Genomic DNA, 18725 nt, shown 5'->3' with positions numbered 1-18725 from the left:
GATTTGTAGGTAAAAGTAAATATCTCTATGTGATGTGATCACCACACATGTTCCACCTCAGGTACATAAGGATCCAGACCTTCTGCACAGAAAAGTCCTCCCAGGACACAACAGAGACAGATTTAAAATCCTAATGCCATGCACTGCTAGTGGGATGCAATGTGCACATAATTCCCACCACAGTACTCTAGCCTGGACGGTGAATTTCGCCCAGACGTGGGTGTGCACTGATGCAAACCCAGACCCTTACCTAGGATTTGTCAGCTATATTTTTTTACTCTGATTAAAAGACAACAGGACATGAAAATGAGCTCACATATGCAGACAAAGGCAGAAAGTTCATGTGCATATTTCTGAGTTCGCCTCAAGAAAACATCACTTTAAGGTGTAACTTTTGAACACATTAGCTATATCTGTGCTTTGGCATCATTAGGTACAGTACAAGCTCCTGGGGGTTATATATGTGTCGTTACTCAGGTGTATGTGTACCGAGACACAGCACAGGAAAGTCCAGCCAGGACGCGAGTGAGAGCCATAGCCATTATAATATTGCTTAAAATAAATGAATGAGGTTATTTCTCCTTCTGTCATCTGCTTAAACAAATGGATCCCCCTCCAGCTGGGTAGCCATAGGGAATCAGCATATTTCCTCCTAATAACTCTCACACTGCTGTCAGCTTTCTGTCAGTAAACACATGTATTATTATTACTTTTTACTGCCATTCGTGAATACAAATACACTCAAAGAACACAGGCCTTCAAGGAAACGTCAAGCCACAACACTGCGGGACTTTAGTGGAGGTCGGCTCCCTGTTTCCGAGTCTTTTTCGCCGTGCGTTCACACAGACTTCCTTCTCTTCCCGCTGTAGCGCTGGCAGTCCGATCGGCGCTTCATCTGCTCCATCACGTGGCGGATGAGCCTGGCAATGTCTAGGTAGTTCTCAGCAGCAGACACCTCCTGGAAGAGACACCTGTGCTCCAGGGACAATGACCGTCCTTCCTCCTCGCTCACCTGCCGGCTGTGGCACAGATCCTGTTTGTTCCCCAACAGGCAGACAGGAACGTTCGTCTCGCTGTACAGATCAAACACAAACAGCGCAGCAGGTGGGACTGGGACAGGCAACAGTCCGGATCATCTCAGCGCTTTGCTATGCTTTCAGAACTGGGCCCATGTCAAATAACAGTCAATCAGTATTCAGCATTACACTGTTAAGGGACTAGCCCACACTGCAGGAATTAAAGTAGAAGCCAATATAGAAGCAGAAATGACACAGTGGAAATGTGTCATGCCTAAGACACCTCTCAGGAGAAACACAGAATCCATCTTATTCCACAGACATCAGAGAGTAAAAGGACTTGTACTGGGTACCAGAACAGTCTGAGAAAATGTGTGCTCTCGCTCCATCGGTTGATGTAGTTTAATAAAATAAATCACAGAAACTGTGCAAGGGAACAGTATCCACGGCAGCGGCTGAGTCGTGTCAATGAGCAGTGTTGTGTCTTTGAGCAGTGTTGTGTCTTTGAGCAGTGTTGTGTCTTTGAGCAGTGCTGTGTCTTTGAGCAGTGTTGTGTCTTTGAGCAGTGCTGTGTCTTTGAGCAGTGCTGTGTCTTTGAGCTGTGCCATGTCTTTGAGCAGTGTTGTGTCTTTGAGCAGTGCTGTCTTTGAGCTTTCATGTATTTGAACAGTGTCGTGTCTTTGCGCTGTGTTGTGCCTTTGAGCTGTGCCATGTCTTTGAGTTGTGCTGTCTTTGAGCTGTCATGTATTTGAGCTGTGCCATATTTTTGAGCTGTATCTTTGAGCAGTGCTGTGTCTTTGAGCTGTGTCATGTCTTTGAGCTGTCATGTATTTGAGCTGTGTGATGTCTTTAAGCAGTGTTGTGTCTTTGAGCAGTGCTGTGTCTTTGAGCTGTGCCATGTCTTTGAGCTTTGTCATATCTTTGAGCAATGCTGTGTCTTTGAGCTGTCATGTATTTGAGCTGTGCCATGTCTTTGAGCTGTGTCATGTCTTTGAGCAGTGCTGTGTCTTTGACATGTGCCATGTCTTTGAGCAGCGTTGTGTCTTTGAGCTGTGTCATGTCTTTGAGCTGTCATGTATTTGAGCTGTGCCATGTCTTTGAGCTGTGTCATGTCTTTGAGCAGTGCTGAGTCTTTGAGCTGTGTCATGTCTTTGAGCTGTGTCATGTCTTTGAGCTGTGTCAGTCCTGTGTGAGGAACCATTAGACAGTTCCTGGTCCTGTCCACCCCTGTGATCTCAGCAGCCTTGTTAGACAGGTCTAATGTGAACCAGCTGTCAAAACTCCCACTCCCACTCACCACTGTCTGCTGATGACCTTTAAATGACCTTTAAATGACACATAGCTAACAAACACTTAAACCTGCCTGACTATTACAACCATTTAATAAAGGAGTCAGGAAGACATCATCTACAACCTCCTGCAGGTACTCACACACACACACACACACACACACAACCTCCTGCATATACTTACACACTTACACACACACACACAACCTCCTGCATGTACTCACACACACACACACACACACACACACACAACCTCCTGCATGTACTCACACACACACACACACACACACACAACCACACACACACTGCACAGATCTAAGCAGACCACCTCCCATGCAGGCCCACACAGCGTTTCATTAATTCATTTTATTTCTGTCATCTTCTTCCAGTCCGCACGGGCTGTTGGGTCAGCAGGTTGCCAGGGCAACCACTACTCATCCTTTGCATGTCTCCTTGTGCCCCTGTTTGATCTGGTTCAGGACGTGTTTGGCGTTGAGAAAGGTCACGTGGTCGCTGACGGCGTACACCACCACGAAGGCGTCGGCCCACTCCAGCGGCTCCTCCGGGACGTGTGGGCTGTCCCCTCTCTGGAGACACAGGGAGACATGAGTCCCTACACAGAGGGTACCTGCCTGAATGATGCGGAACCAGGAGCTGGCTCAGCGTTAGTTAACCGTGGCCAGACAACAAAGAGCGAAGAGGTCTGCTTATCTTACCAAGCTTTGACTGCAAAACCTTTAGATGGAGTGATACACATATGCTTGTTGTACCTCCAGTTAAATGCTTTCAAAAGAACGTTAACAAACAGGATAGTGGCTATTTTATAACCTGCAGTTTTGTTTGTTGGTGAAACATCATCCAGCAATAACTGTTTAATTGCAAGGGCCCAGATGCAAGAAGAAAGGAGTGTGTGGATGAGAAATCAAACCCGAACATAACACACATATGGAGGCATCCCAGAAAACACAGGCTTGTGGCACGGTGGTCTCTGAGAACTCATACCTGTGAGCACGGGTCAAAGATCTCCAGGTTCAGCTGCCTGCCGTCGATGGACAGCCTTTTACGGTACAAGGAGTCTGTGGAAAGGAGAGTGACAGAAATGCTGAGAATTGAGGTATAAATACTTGCCTGTGAAATGTATGAATCGTTAAATGTAATCTTGAGATCATCACAGGAGAAACAGACAAAGCCTGCACACTGTGGGAAACATGAAGTGAGGAAGAAATTTCCAAAATCTCTGGCTTTGTTACATTCTTGAAAATGATTGATTGATATTTCAGCAGACATAGAGAGTGTGAGTTTGGGAAGGGTGTGTTAAGCCGATCTGATTAGACGACATGCAAACCTGGAGTTACAGAATATTACAGAATTATTTCACGAGGCAATAAGACGTTTCAAAAGAGTCAGCTGTGTTTGCCTCAGGTCCAGCCTCAGCTACAGTGGAATTATTCCTTCTTACCATCACATGTAGTAGGAACCTTATGCATAGTTTCTCCCCAGAGAGACAGTAAAGCTTTGGGCCTTAATTAAGACTGTTGGCGTGATGCCAGATGCAACACAACTGCACTTCAGTCACAGGAAGAGGTGTGTAATAGATGGGTAGAGCCCTGGTCATGTGGTCACACTAAAGAAAGACAGTGCTCATCTGAGAGAGACTGTCCTCGTCAGAGAGAGACCGTGCTCAACTGAGAGGCACCATGTTCATTTGAGAGAAATCATCCTCATCTGAGAGAGACCGTGCTCATCTTTTACTTACTAGCATTAGATGCGTATTCTCCAATGAAGCGCTTGGTCAGGAATCTCACCAGGAGTGCTGAAGACAGGAGAGGGTAGACTCAGGTGAGCAGCAGCCCACCCAAATAGTGTTCAACTGGACCCTCAGAATAAGAAAGTAGAGTAAAGGGGTCACGTCCACATTTCCCTCACAGACGTGGCAACTCTACAGGGACTACTGAAACTAATCTGGTACAGAAAAGTCCCAATTACAGATATTTCCCCCTCAGTCGGAGACCATGTGCATATTGCCTGGTTTATATTACATGAAGCCGCACTGGTTGTTTTGTTTTAGTTTTTTGTTTTCGTGTGGGATTGAGTTTCCATGTGCAAACACATGTGCTGTGGCAGTCACATGACCAGTTTCCTTTTGGTTGGAGGGGACCCTGTGTAATTCTTTTCTGGTGATGTAATGTTCATTAGCGCAGGTATGCAGACGCAGGAACCTGGAGGAACAACGGTTTTCCCGCATCGGTTTTAGTCTGTACTCTGATGTTCCACCCATCCGCTTTCATTTCCCTTTCGGGTGAGTTGAATAACAGTAAACCTTTCCAGGTCCTTCCACAATGTGTCCTCACAGCAGACACAGTGCCCCTCTTTAACACACTACTGTTTCATGTCTACAGGAGCTGGTATATACAGAACTGTGTTGTGGCACCATGCAGAAAACGGTTCATAGCTACTCTAAGCAAAAAGGAAAGTTTATTTATAATTTAGACTTTTCATGTAATATGTGCGTGCATGTGTGTGTATCTATATGTGTGTGTGTGTGTGTGTGTGTGTGTGTGTGTGTGTGTGTGTATGTGTGTGTGTGTTTGTGTGTGTGTGTGTATGTGTGTGTGTGTGTGTGTGTGTGTGTGTGTGTGTGTGTGTGTGTGTGTGTGTGCGTGTGTGCGTGTATGTGTGTGTGTGTGTGCGTGTGTGTTTGTGTGTGTGTGTGTGTGTGTGTGTGTGTGTGTGTGTGTGTGTGTGTGTGTGTGTGTGTTTGTGTGTATGTGGTGGGAAGTCTGCTGGGACTGAAAGCTCTTACTCTGTCCAACATCCTGCAGGACACTCGGCTGGTGTGCTGCTCTCCACAGCTCTGACCGAGATCTGTTCTGTCAGTAGGAGTGAGGGGAGGAACAGCCTCTCCCTCCCTCCCTCCCTCCCTCTCTCTCTCTCTCTCTCTCTCTCTCAGAACAGATGGAATTTCATCTGCAGAAGTATTCAAAGTTGTTATTCACCACAGTGGAACGTTGTCTCTAAGTTGACTGTAATGAACTGAATAAGCTCTGTCCACAAGACTCGTAACTCTTCTTCTTCTTCACTGTCATCCAGTTTGTTTTGTTGCTGTGATATTTCATTCAGGGATCCCTGTTCAGGTAATGTGTATGTTTGAGCACAACAGCTCCCAGGACACTCCCCTCACACTACTACCTCTCAAACATCTCCTCACGTATAGGCAGATGGAGGATCCAAGCAGCTCCACCCCGAGTCAGTCTGGTGCAGTGCCTGTAGCGTGCATAGCTTTACCTTTTAGCATTCACAGATAAATCTGCAGCCACCTCACACTACAGCTCTCAAAAATGAAATCGAACAGCTCAGTGTTTCACAACTCCAAAGCGTCATTCATATTTTGATAAGAGTTTTTAAGAAGGGAACGCACAGAAAGTCGTCTTATCCCCTCTGTGAGGGAGCAGAGAAACGTTCAGTGGCTTCTGAGGATCATGACATGAGACTTGCTGCACTGGTAAAAACGTGATTTTTCCTGCAACCGTATTTTTCTCCTCTGAAGGAAGTCCTTTCTTGAACAAAGTTCTTCAGCCTGTGGTGTCCCATTCAAAACCTGTTATGTTTGATCCTGTGTCTTTAAGAATGTCTGCAAGTCATCAGGAAGCAGAAAAGAAATCTAAGTGCCCAGCACTGAGAATATGGGGAATGTATCTCTTGTAAAACTTTTGAACTCTAATCCCATGGTTTAATCTGTTGTGACAGATTGGAATTTCCATTTCATGGATACATTAAATCTAAATTATAGTCATTTTAAAATGAAATAGTGCTTATCAAATTATTAATACATTAACACAATATTGCTAGAGAATTTCTTTATTCTTACTAAACATTTAATTCAGTGAGTATACTTTTGACTGTGTGGGCATTATGGCTGTACACATTCTGTGGCGATGTGAACTCCAGCAGAGGATGGAACTGAACAGACGACCCTGCGCAGGGTCATTGGGGTAGATGACAAGGTCTGGTTTACCCTGGCTGAATACCCGGCAGCAGTCTGAGATGAGTTTCAGTCTCCAAATCAGTTCCGCTCAAACAAGAAAACAGTTTATGCAGTTTACAAGTCTCTACTCCTCAACTAATCCACACATACCTGTCAGGTCATTCAAATGATCTCTCGCCCTCTGCTGAGCCTGGGTACAGGCACTTATGGACATATCAGAACAAAGGAGAAATGACCAGTAAATTGCTGCAAAACATGACCTCCTGTAAGAAGTCATTCCAAATGAGTTTTCAGAAGACTGGAGGGAGAAAAGGTTGCAACGCTAGAACTGTGGTTGTTCCATCACTTCTGCGTGAAGGCCAGCCTGGCGTGGGTGGTGTTTATCCCCATCTTTAGAAAGCAATCAGGACAGAGAGCCTACGGGAACAGGGGAATCCCCCCCCTGCTCCAGAGCGCTGTAGCTCTCATCAGGACGCTGTCCGCTAAGACAAGAGAGGAGGTGGCTGGAAACGAGATGTAGTGAAGAGAAAGAGAGAGAGAGAGAGAGAGAGAGAGAGAGAGAGAGAGAGAGAAGAGAGAGAGAAGAGAGAGAGGGAGGAAGTCGTCACCACCTTAGATGGTATCAGTTTTGAGAGTGAATAATTTACTGTCCTCCCTAATTGCAGTGTTGTGATAAAACATAAACTTTACTTACACATTTTTTTAAAAAAATTAACATTTTTTTAACATTTTTAACACACTCCATATTTTAAATAAAGTAAAAGCTGTTCTCTAGTTTATTGGCCGATTTATTAGTATCTCTGGGACGTTTTAAAACCTAATTTAGACTTTAGCTTATTTTAGTTCACAAGGGAAAAAAAGTTTTAACATATTTGGGCATAAAATCTAAATTTTAAAACACACAGGCAATAGTACGATGTTTATTTCCTGGTCCAGAGAACGATGTGTTTGCTCTGTTGAAGTATACGAGAAGACATAAATCAGTACTTTTAAAATTTTAAATCTTTGAAATGAACATCTAAGCTACACACGTCCTTGACAGATGAATTATGTTCCGAGTCAGATGGTCTCAAGATAACCTGGCAAGAGAGAAGAAGATCGGCAATTTATATTTATGAAAGTTAATATGAATAAAATCGTATTAATTTAGTATAGCTGGGAGAGATTTACACCGATTTTTAATTATTTTTTTTTTACCAGTAATGAAATGATCCATGGGCGCTTTTCTTGGACATGTGCCTGTCCTGGTTTAAGGCCAAATGCAAGAAAGACTGCCTTCATTAGTCTGTCTTAAGCTTCTCACACAGAACCCAACGTGACGAGCGTAAAGCGTGTGTGTCCTCTGTTCCTTGCGTTCTCCAGCCAAACCTTCAGATGTATTGATTAGGAACGCAGACAGTCAGAGAACTCCATCCGTCACCGTGCACGGTGGCCGTAGCCACCCTTACACTGGGGTAAGATTCACACACATAAAGACTCCAGAGGCCTGCTGGGATTGATCCAGTCATACCAGCACACTACCATGCCAGCGTTACCAGTGTTACCAGTGTGTTAAGAGTGATCCACCAGCAAAGCAATGGGTCTGTGTTCAGAAAACATGACTGAATGGGGTAGAGATTGTCATTCAAATTATGCACAGCAACAGATGGACACCAGTCTGTAAGCGTTCACTGTACCAGTCTGAGCAGTGCCAGTGAGACTGGGAGCATTGGTAAAGAACTGGTGTGTGGGCATGCACACCCCTTTACCGCTTAAATACTGGCATGAAAATGAGTCGTAAATGATCTCTAAAGACTTGTTTGTCATTTAAATACTGACGGATTAAGGAAAAAGGTATCAAAGGTAAACACAGTTGTGAACTCGTTATGGCTACTGTCACTGTAAGGTGTTTCATTATGAAACATTCTGGAGTGATTTCTTGTGAAACAGTGAAGCCAGCTATGATAAAGGGGACTTGTTTTAAGTGAAGCACACAGCACAGCTTATTTCACATTTTCAGTGCCTGATATATTTATGAGACAAGGATGTCAAACAGGTGGTGAGATCAGATCATTTCCACATATGATTTATAAAATCGTCCATCAGCAGTGAGGATATTTACGTGACGTTAAATTAATCTGGGTCTGTCTGGACTCTTTGCTAACATGCCAGAAATGAAGCCAGATCTCAGACACGTTTAGAAATTATTCGGCAAATTGTCAAGTTACAGTTAGCAGCCAGGATTTACCACAAGCTGTTTGTACAATTTATACAGAACAGACATCAGAAACAAAACAAAAAGGAACCTCGTCGGAAACAAAACAGGAAACACTCTTTGAGGTCAGCCAGTGTCAGAAAATTATTAAATTATTAAAGAAAAAGCCATCTAAATTAAGGTGCTGTTTTTCATGTTTATGGACCACCAAAATGAATCATCAGGAAGGGCTAGTAATGTGGTGGAAGCACAATGATCTAAACTGCATATATTTTTGCATCTTGAATGTATTCCAGAAATTTAGCTGACAAGAGAACGAAAAAAAAAGAGATTCTGCAGCTTCGGAAGGTACCAGCAGAATTCCAACCTTAGACTTGCCCACATCTCTGCTTACATGCACCGTATATAAATCACATGGAGGGACTTGCGAGACTAGGTCACCAGCTCATTCTGTCCCGCCTGAGAAATAATTGATTACTTGAACAATTTAGAATCATTACTAAATTAACATCTAACACATCCATATTTAAAAATTGAGAGTAACCTAGCAACATCCAATTAGAATCCCCTTCTCTCTGGAAAAGAAGTAATACTTTGCTTGATAAATAGACAAAGTTAGATAAATTAACATCTTATGTCCGCTGTGAACTGATTTTGAGCTTAAGGCAATATAAAGGGCTCCCTCTACAGGTCTGTCGAATTACTACAGTTAAAAAAGAGCCATTGTAATAATACCTCATCACAAATGTGGCATATAACACATACAAAAACATACAATATCACATTCTCTATAATAAATATATATGATAATATTACCAATCAACATTGCTCATCTATATCAACTAAGCAGCAGTCGCCAGCAACCAGTCATTTATCAAAAACACAATTGTTTCCAAATAAAAGCTTTATATGCACTGACAAAGTACACACTAGTGCAGAACAGCATAGCAATAAAGTAGCATAAGGATTAAGATTTGGACTTATATTCCAAAACCAACCTTCATTTATGTCATATGTAATAGCATAACATACATGATTCATTTGTTTACAAAAATTAGAGGAAAGAAGATCTTAAAAAATCCCTTCCACCGCCGGTGTTATCCGGAAGCGCTGGAGCTCGTACGGAATTTAACTAAAATGCCCTCGCCAGCCACGTGCGGCAGGTCTAGTAGTGGTGCCTTCGCCAGCTGAGGGAGTGCCTCCTCTTCCTCTTCCTGTGGCTCTGCTCTCTGCGCTCGGGCCAGGGGAAGCCGGCCACAGCCGCCTGCTCCGCCTCCTCGTTCTCCTCGCTGTCCGAGTCGTCCTGGGGGGTGAGGCAGCTCAGCTCCGGCAACACCTCCCCCAGCTTGGTGCTGAAGAAGGCGTGCAGGCTGCGACCTGCTTGGGCCACCTCTGAGTCTGGCTGTGGAGGACCAGCGAGGAAAGGACACCAGAATGCTGATTATAACAGCTAAACGCTTGTAGGGACAGGGAAGCGCAGATGAGGACACATAGACGAGGACACACAGTCCACTCCTCACGAAAAAGACTAACAGGTGTTTAAAAAAACCCACGAGACTCCAGAGTTAACGGCCTCACCCATAACCCCAACGTTCTTTCATGCAAACACACATTTAACTTTATAAAGTGCAGTGACTCTGATGATACAATATGCAGATTCATTAGCATTCTTTTTTTACTATTCATTGCATGTGCACGAGGTAAATCCAGCCTGTGTGGCATCTATTTTTAACGAGATAAATATGATATGAACCATCATGCAAACAAAAACATAGTATGGATTTGGAGTAGTGAGGAAACCGCTGGCTTGTGCACTGTGCTGGACTCACGTGCGCTTTTCAATGTGCACAAAGAACACGATTCACTCACGTAGTTAAACTTGGCGCAGTTCTTAAACATGAGCAGGACGTCAGCCGCAAACTCGCTGGGGGAACTGTAGTGTGACGAGCTGCCTCTGTGCAGCTTGCTGCGAATAACAGACAAGTCCATGGGCCTCCTGATGATCTGGTAATAATGACGGGCCTTGAACAGATGCGCAAAGGAGGTTTTATTCCTCTTTACAACTTTTTATCTTTTAAGTAAGTGTACTTCTTTTCTTTTGAGCTGTATATTTACCAGTGGGCTGACAGGCTCGTGGAATGGTGCGCTGAGAATGTTGCTATAGATGAGCAGGGTGAGTTTCTCACACTTCTGTAGGATAAACAAACAACAGACTCACACAGTGCCCCATTGGCTAATTAAATGACCTCTACTGCACTGGTCTGGGCAGACACGCCACATTTACAGCCAGTCCTACAACAACTGCGAGGCAGAATTCACATTTGGTTCTTGACCTCAAGGTCATAAGAAATAAATGACGTCCAGGACAAATGAAACCCAACAGACTTGCTCTTACCCTCTGGTCACACGCAGACAGTCCAGATGGCGCCGTGTCTGTGGGCAGACGAGCGTCCTCGCTGTCGTATTCCACCTCTGGCCACTCCGCATCCCTGCACAGAGTGCACACCCAGTCACCGCTGTAGGGGCGAGAGGAGACAGAGGTCACTTAGCTCCAGCGGAGGTGGGGATGGAGGGGTGGGAGGGGTGGGAGGGGCAGACCGCAGGGCTTACGTGGGGAAGCTGAGGAGAGAAGGCACATGGCAGGCCAGGTGGAAGACCTTGGGACAGCGGTCACAGCACAGCAGGTCCCCGCCGATGAGACAGACGGCACAGAAGTCCTCATTCTCCATCTCCGCGGGCTCCTCCTCCAGGGGCGGGGCTGCTACGCTAGGCCCCGCCCTCACCTCAGGCAGTTCGAGGTTCAGGGAGACTTCTGCCGCAGAGTCCAGATCCGAGGCCAGATCCCGCTCCGATTCAGCCAGGAGCTCTGACTCAGGTAGCTGCTCCGACTCCAGCTCAGTGTCCGAGTTGATTCGCGGTTCGGATTCGAGGCTTGGCTCAGATTCTGTTTGGAGTTCCGATTCCACTTCCAGTTCGGAGGCAAGGTCAGCCTCTGTAGCAGATTCCAGCAGGGAGTCGGACACGGGCCCAGATGGACCACAATGGGAAGCAGGCTCTCTTTCGGAATCAGTGTGTGGAGAAGCTTCACTGGCCGGGGCTGGCGGGGTATCAAGTGCAGACAGCCCCTCCCTGCCGGAGCTACCCTGCCCCTCCGCTGGTCCCTGAGGAGCATCGGCAGGGACCTGGAGCTGCAGGTGCAGACTCTCTTCCACCTCCTCACTTCCTACTCCCTTTAACAGACATTGCAGGAGTCACCCACTATACAAGGAGAGTTAGAGAAAGCGATATGTGAGAACGGAGTGTGGGAACCTGCTACTGGCGAATCTACCTCAGGGGGAAGTTCTCTGTCCATTGACAGGGAAACAGTGCCTTCAGCCTTTAACCCAGAGTCAGAAGAAAGATCATCGCTCTGGACTCCTTGTGTTGGCTGCTTGGATACTGGGATGCTCAGCCGTTCCAGACACACAACTGGAACCTTGGAAGCCTCATTCACTTCTCTGCTACTTCCAAAGTCAGAACAAAGAGAAAGAGTATGGCAGTTTACAGCTGTAGCACCACATCTAGAGCATCTAGAGCACCTAGAACATCTAGAATATCAAGAGCATCTAGAATATCTAGAACATGCTAAATAGTTCTCAAGGTTCTACCTGGTGTCCTGAGCTTCCCTTAATCTCCTGGATTTGGTGCCAGACTTACAGCCTGTATTATCAGTATATCCGTACACATTATCTGAAAAATAATTAATCAGATCACTCAGCAAACCACTGTTTGGAAGTTAGTTTTTTGGCAATGCGTTGCTGATGTATAACATACTGCCAAAATATAATATAATATAATATAATATAATATAATATAATATAATATAATATAATATAATATAATATAATATAATATAACACCTTTTTACCATTTACATGGAATAAGACATAAGAAGGTTCACTGGTAGAGTGAGTCAGTGAGATGTTTACCTGGCTCAGTCTTGTAGGTGGTCAGGGTAGCTGGGGGGTGAGTCTGTGTATGGACCGGAACAACCGGGCGTCCAGCCCTGGGTCTCACGCAGTCCTGGAAGAGCAACAGCGTGCAGTGTGTGAAAGAGCCTTTAATTATGCTGCAGAAAAACACTGGACAGAACTCAAATGCATCAAGCCCAATTTCAATCTGAGTGAACATGTAAACAGAGAGACCAAGAATGATGATTATCGTGGGCAACTGTTCATAATTTGTTCTCATAACAGCAAAAGAGAAAGAAAAGTTAGGCAATCTGTTTCCAAGACAACAATTATCTCTTCTGATGTAAATCATTGGATGTGTCCTTTAAAGGAAAAAATATAAGCGAGTCCTGCATATTAGCAACCCGAGAGCTGAGGTGCGCTGGCTTTGGCAGCCAGAGGTCTTAAAAGGAAATCAAAGCTAAATCATAATGAAAGAGAAACACACACACCCACACCCACACCCGCACACACACACACATACCCGCAAGCACGCGGCACATGCGGTTTTGCCCTAGCAAGGTCGTGTGATGTTAGACCCACAGCTCCAGAGAGAGGGGCCACACCATTCACTGTGAGAACTCTTTTACTAAGATCTGGGGGCACTACTAAAACGATACACATTCTGCTTCTACTGCTGCGACTGCTCGTGTGTGTGTGTGTGTGTGTTGTTTCACCTGCGGTGGTGTATGCTGCTGATCTCCTGCCCCAGCAGGCCTGCCGTCACACAGGCTGGTCCGCGTTCGCCTCGCTGGCTTCAGCCTGCCGTGGGCTGTGGGCCTCTCCTCTGGGCAGGTTGGGCTCCGGACGTCAGCTCTGACTGGCGCGTGCATGTCGGAGCACGGGGACGTCTGTGGGATGGGAGCATGCTGTTGTTAGCAGCGGCGCTAACAGCTTAACCTTAACTCTGGCGCCATGGCAACAGTGACAACAGAGGAAACGGAGGGTAAAGCGGCTTTTGCGCGCGTGAGAAACAGGAGCTGCTGCAAGCAACGCGGTTTTACGCCGGAGGAAAAGACATACGCAGCAGCCAAAGCAAAAACACGTCTCCTGATAATGAATAGCTTCATTACAGCACCAATTATCGTATGTAAATTTCGGGAACGATGTCTTCTTTTAGCGAGCAGCATTAACACGTCAATAGTTTCGAGTCTCTCCCTCGCTCTCTCTTTCTCTTTCCCCCATGGCCAACCTTCCTCCCTTGTCATAATTTCATTATTGTGAGAAGTTTACAGAAAAGCCCAAGTGACTTCACTCTCCGCTAACAAACGTCAAAACAAGAGGTGATAGTCTGTTCTAGTCAGCACGGTCCTGTTCTCTCGCCCCCCACCGATAATTACCACAGGATTAAAAACACTCACCAGCTGATCAGAGATTCAAAGGAGAAAGTGAAATGAACCCAGCTGTGTAGTGTGTGTGCGTGTGTGTGTGTGTGTGTGTGTGTGTGTGTGTGTGTGTGTGCGCGCATGTGTGTTGTGAGTGTTGTGAGTAGGTAGGAGGTCTCAAAGACCTGGGTTATAAAGACAGAGCCAAGCCTCACTGATGCTCACATCCTTCCACCTCTCAGTAATCTCACCCTCAGTCAGTGTGTAGTGGCACCCAAGTGGTATTTTTCTCTCTTTCATATACAAGGGGCTGTTATGGGCAGAAGATGACAGAAAAACACAAAACGCATTCAGTTTCACACTAATTTTCCCCAGGAGTACCGATCCTTGCACTGGTTTGACTGGTATTGTCTCCTCTGATGGAGAACTAATAATAACATTGTCCATGTTTCTTTCTTCTGTACTTCTAAAGACCTGGAGCTGAAGCTGGGGGGTGTTGGCTGGCATGTGTTTGTGTGTGTGCGCATGTGTGTTGTGAGTGTTGTGAGTAAGTAGGAGGTCTCAAAGACCTGGGCTATAAAGACAGAGCCAAGCCCCACTGATGCTCACATCCTTCCACCTCTCAGTAATCTCACCCTCAGTCAGTCTGTAGTGGCACCCAAGTGGTATTTTTCTCTCTTTCATATACAAGGGGCTGTTATGGGCAGAAGATGACAGAAAAACACAAAACGCATTCAGTTACCCCAGGAGTACCGATCCTTGCACTGGTTTGACTGGTATTGTCTCCTCTGATGGAGAACTAATAATAACATTGTCCATGTTTTCTGTGAGTGTGTGTGTGTGGGGGGGGGGGGGGGGTATTTGTGAATGTGATCTTAATCTTAAATGCCCCAGCAGATGCATTCTGTACCATCTGTTGGCAGACTCGCTGTCAGCATCTGTCATGATGAAAAGATACTGGCACAACCAGAGATGCCACACGCAGTGATTCAATTCTCTCTCTCTCTCTCTCTCTCTCTCTCTCTCTCTCTCTCTCTCTCTCTCTCTCTCTCTCTCTCTCTCTCTCTCTCTCTCTCTCTCTCTCTCTCTCTCTCTCTCTCTCATACTATTGTAAAAGGATGCAGTGGAGTTGTCATGCAGAGTTCACTGCAGCTCAACCTTATGCATTACGATATACTCATTGTGTCAGGCCAGTGTACTGCACTCAAAACATCGCTCTGGATTTCAGCTGAAAAGCAGGATGGACAGCTGAAACACCGCTGCCATGTCTGTAGGTATATGCACTTGCTCCTGGGTGTCCTCTCACATATATGACCCTCTGCTGCGGCTGGTCAACAGAGGGCGAGGGCGCCGTCCCACCGGGTAGAAATTGTTATTTTAAGTGTGTGTGTGTGTGTGTGTGTGTGTGTGTGTGTGTGTGTGTATGTGTGTGTGTGTGTGTGTGTGTGTGTGTGTGTATATATATATATATATATATATATATATATATATATATATATATATATATATATATATATATATATATATATATATATATACATATATATATATATACATATATATATATATAAACTTGCTGGTTTATTCCCCCTCTCCTCTGATAGAAATATCGCAACATCGCGCCGCCAGCGCAGCCAATGCCGACACAAGATACGCTCATAGCAACATCAATTTAGCCAATCAGCATCCTCGAATCTGCCTAACCGACGCTTCACTCAAGCTAACGCAGGTAACGCTGCTAACGCTAGCTAGCTGTGTGTTTTAACGGAGGTTCCGGAGAACTGAGCTGAGATGAGCTCACTTCACAACTGCAAGGTTTCGCCACTGGTAATGTGTGAGTTTCCTTTTCACACCAGATTTATAGCCAGATAAGACCACTGCATTCACTTTTAAAATGATACTTTATGTTTAAAAATGTTTTCCCTTAGTTAACAAAATATTCAAACATTCTATGTGAGCACAATAAAACTGCAACTAATGATAATTGTCATTTATTATTATTTTGTTGATTTTTAATGCCATTTAAATGGATTAGCGGCGTTTTCACAGAGCTCTAGTAGTTTGTGGTAAGTTGTATTTGGGTTGTTGCTCTAAATGAGTGTGTCCTCAACAGCCTCTCTGGGAATGTTTGTCACCTTCCGTCACTGCTGTGCCGCTTCTGCTGTTTAGCTCAGCGGTTGAGGTGAGACCTTGCACATGCAAAAAATAAGCCCCGTGCAGATCTGGATGCTGTGGTCAGTGTGCAGCAGAGGCAATGACATGACAGCAACCACGCAGGGCCTGGCTACTCACCACATCGCCGTCTTGCCAGGCTGTGTGAAACGAAAGCTCGGGTGCTGGCAGTGGGCTGGACCCCGCGCTGGACCCCACACTGCACTGCCCTGGAGGCTCGTCCAGCTGCTGCTGTCGTTGCTGAAGAGTCTCATTCTCCATAGCTGGCGCGGGCTCTTTGCTGGTTGGCTGCTTGGCGCTTTTGGCAGCGACTCTGTCAGGAGCTGGGTGGAGGAGCTCCTGACGGGGCTGAGGGGGGGGGGCGGCCTGCTGTCTTAGCTCTGCTCTGCTGGGGCTCCGCCGCACCTGCTCGGGCCCGCTGGACCGCTGGGGGGGAACCATGGCCTGGGGGGGCATGGCACTGCCCTCTGGTTCCCAGCACCTCTGGATGGCAGCAGGGGAGCTGCAGTCGGCCTGCTGAGGGCACTGCAGCGGGTATTTGTCCAGCGGCACAGACTGGGCCGCCCTGCAGTGGAGGCAGCAGAGCCGAGGCTGGCGGAAGGCCTGATAGCCACAGTCAGCGTCCCGGGCCGGATGGCAGAGAGAAGACACGGCCCTGCAGGACAGGGGCTGGGGCCTCAGGATGCGGCTGGGCCCCTCGGAGTACGGACAGCTCCCACCCTCAACGCTTAGTTGACCTACGGTTCAGACATCACCAAGGCCCAGATGTAAAATCCATAACACTTAAATTAAAATCCATCTGATTTTAATAATGCAACCTTTATGTGCACAGGTCAGACAAAAATGCTTATGTTATTACAAATAAATGAAATCTATAAATGCTGATTTGCATAAAAGCCTTCACTACTGTCCTAAATCGCATTTTTGGTGCTCTGTGCCTTTCGCATAAATTCAAATCAATGACACAGAAAACTCAAATCTCCATGGCACCCATAAAAAACCTGGGCAGCCTGCTCCGTCTACCCACCTAGCGTGGAGATCTGCTGGGTCCAAAAGCCTGCGTCCCAGTTGAACTTCACTTTCAGAGGGGCCCAGGTTTCCGAATACTGCAGCGGCTCCAGCAACTGCTGCATCTGAAGAGCAATCTAACAAATGAATTATAGATCAAACCTCAAGCCCTCTGTGTGTGTGCAGCTCACTACACCAAGGCATTTTAACCCTTCAGGTGCTGCCTTCAGCTTTAGTTGTGCAGTAGTTATAGAGCTCCAGTGATGACTGTGACAAGCCATGGTCTTTCCCACGCCTGAGTTTCACCAATCATGTTTCCCAGTCAAGTACTACAAAGGTCATTTAGGGACCATCTGGTAACAGCTCATAATTTTCTCCAAATGATCCACTAGAAACAGCATTCTTTGGGGAAACTAGACCCTGGAAAACTAGACCCTGGAAGGTACAAAGTGCTAATGAGAAATGAACAGTGCACCACCTATCCAACCCTGTCCTTTTCCCATTCTTTAGTCCTTTATCCAAAGTGACTTACATTTATGACTGAATACAGGGGCAAGTTGGCAGGGCTTCCAATTACAAGTCAAGTACCTTAACGACTGAGCTCACCACCACTGCCTCTCTAACAGTGCACCACCTCTCCAGCCCTCTCTAATCCTACCAGATCTTTGCTAAACAGCAGTGGGTTCCTCCTGTGATGGGCCACTGCCCAGGTGATGAAGTTCTGCACATGCTCCAACTGACTGCACAGCTCTATCGCCCCCTGCAGTTGGTCCTCCAGATGCTGTTTAAAACTGCTGGACACACTCTGTGGAAAAAGGCAGCAACAAAGCCTTTATCATTCCAGACGAAGCCACAACCAAAATGTAATTCACATTCTCTGTGCTATTATTTATATCTGGTTTCATGCTACAATACATCTGCCTTTTTAACAGGATCTAATCCACCTATGTTCAGAATACTTCTGGTGCAGACAGGGAGAAAAAGGAAGGGCCGAGATTGTAATTACCTCCAGCTGCTCTATTAATAGGTTAGACCGTTTGTTCAGTTCATTCATCATAATCATCTTGGCCATTTTAATCTGGTTTTCAGCCTTCCTCTGTGTGATCTTTACACCGTGAAGTCTGTGGAAAACAGAGGGGAGGGAGTGAACACACCAGCCACCCAATGAACGGAGGATGGAAAAACGTGAGGGAAAGAACGTAAAACCTGCCAGGGTTTGGAGCTGCCAAAACAGTGGAGACGTAATAGGGTGTGCATTCATGAGATCTGATTGTTAGCCTGTCACTGCTTAACACACACCAGCTTGGTGGCTGGTGTCGCACATATTTGGAGGTTATCACCCTTATATGGAAAGCTGTCAAAGTGTTGATTCTTATTAATGAACTGAGAGGGTAGGTTCTCACTGAAGGAAGAGGGTTTCACTGAGGGTGTAGGTTCTCACCTGCCCTGGATCTGCTTGGCCGTGTTCTCCACAGCTGTTCTCTTCTCCTCTACTCGAGCCATCAGATTCTCCAGAAGCCACCGCTGATCCTGTAAAGCTTGGCCAACATGAACCAACCTGAGGCCAAAGACATTCCACAGTCATACCAGCAAATTCTATAGCACTGTGAGAATGCATTCTGAGATTTTATATATTATATATATAGTCACTATACACATCCATTTTTATGACTTCTGAAAGTATGCGTGTGTGTATGTGTATGAGTGTGTCCTCTGTGCTCACCGATGGTCCTTGTGGGAAGACAGG

General features: G+C 45.9%; 2 protein-coding genes across 6 annotated transcripts in view; both read right to left on the bottom strand.

Moving 5' to 3' along the window:
* Nucleotides 1–312: 312 nt before the first annotated feature.
* Nucleotides 313–6504, bottom strand: rerglb (RERG/RAS-like b). Its single transcript, XM_081711681.1, has 5 exons — nt 6441–6504; nt 4062–4118; nt 3308–3381; nt 2744–2892; nt 313–1067 (listed from the first exon to the last, which is right to left on the bottom strand). The coding sequence occupies exons 1-5, from the start codon at nt 6502–6504 to the stop codon at nt 839–841; spliced, it is 573 nt and encodes a 190-aa protein (XP_081567807.1). The 3' UTR covers nt 313–838.
* The window catches only part of trim66 (tripartite motif containing 66), a 19426-nt gene continuing 6883 nt past the window's right edge, over nt 6183–18725 (bottom strand). For 3 of the 5 annotated variants that reach the window (XM_027025346.3, XM_081708858.1, XM_081708859.1), the window contains 15 exons: nt 18702–18725; nt 18420–18536; nt 17985–18099; nt 17637–17783; nt 16998–17115; nt 16091–16707; nt 13151–13324; nt 12453–12546; nt 12132–12213; nt 11813–11987; nt 11095–11714; nt 10880–11000; nt 10600–10674; nt 10354–10506; nt 8273–9886 (listed from right to left, as the gene is read on the bottom strand). The exon at nt 18702–18725 is cut by the window's right edge and continues 106 nt beyond it. In XM_027025346.3, coding sequence (XP_026881147.2) covers nt 9650–9886; nt 10354–10506; nt 10600–10674; nt 10880–11000; nt 11095–11714; nt 11813–11987; nt 12132–12213; nt 12453–12546; nt 13151–13324; nt 16091–16707; nt 16998–17115; nt 17637–17783; nt 17985–18099; nt 18420–18536; nt 18702–18725 — 2869 coding nt within the window. In that variant the 3' untranslated portion in view covers nt 8273–9649. Of the gene's footprint in view, nt 6794–8272; nt 9887–10353; nt 10507–10599; nt 10675–10879; nt 11001–11094; nt 11715–11812; nt 11988–12131; nt 12214–12452; nt 12547–13150; nt 13325–16090; nt 16708–16997; nt 17116–17636; nt 17784–17984; nt 18100–18419; nt 18537–18701 lie in introns of those variants that run through there. The other 2 variants (XM_081708860.1, XM_035526526.2) reach the window with 2 other exon arrangements.

This window comes from Electrophorus electricus, chromosome 3 (genome assembly GCF_041902795.1).
Source record: "Electrophorus electricus isolate QZ-2024a chromosome 3, ASM4190279v1, whole genome shotgun sequence".
NCBI classification, from domain to species: domain Eukaryota; kingdom Metazoa; phylum Chordata; class Actinopteri; order Gymnotiformes; family Gymnotidae; genus Electrophorus; species Electrophorus electricus.
Note: the sequence above shows the minus strand (reverse complement) of the source record. Positions and strands in the feature narration are given on the sequence as shown.

Coding starts and splice junctions, on each gene's coding strand:
- rerglb (XM_081711681.1), bottom strand. CDS start 6,504: ATGTCCATAAGTGCCTGTACCCAGGCTCAGCAGAGGGCGAGAGATCAT. Junction 3,382..4,061: donor AGAATACGCATCTAATGCTA/GTAAGTAAAAGA, acceptor TCCTTTCCACAG/ACTCCTTGTACCGTAAAAGG. Junction 1,068..2,743: donor CACAAGGAGACATGCAAAGG/ATGAGTAGTGGT, acceptor GTACAGCGAGAC/GAACGTTCCTGTCTGCCTGT.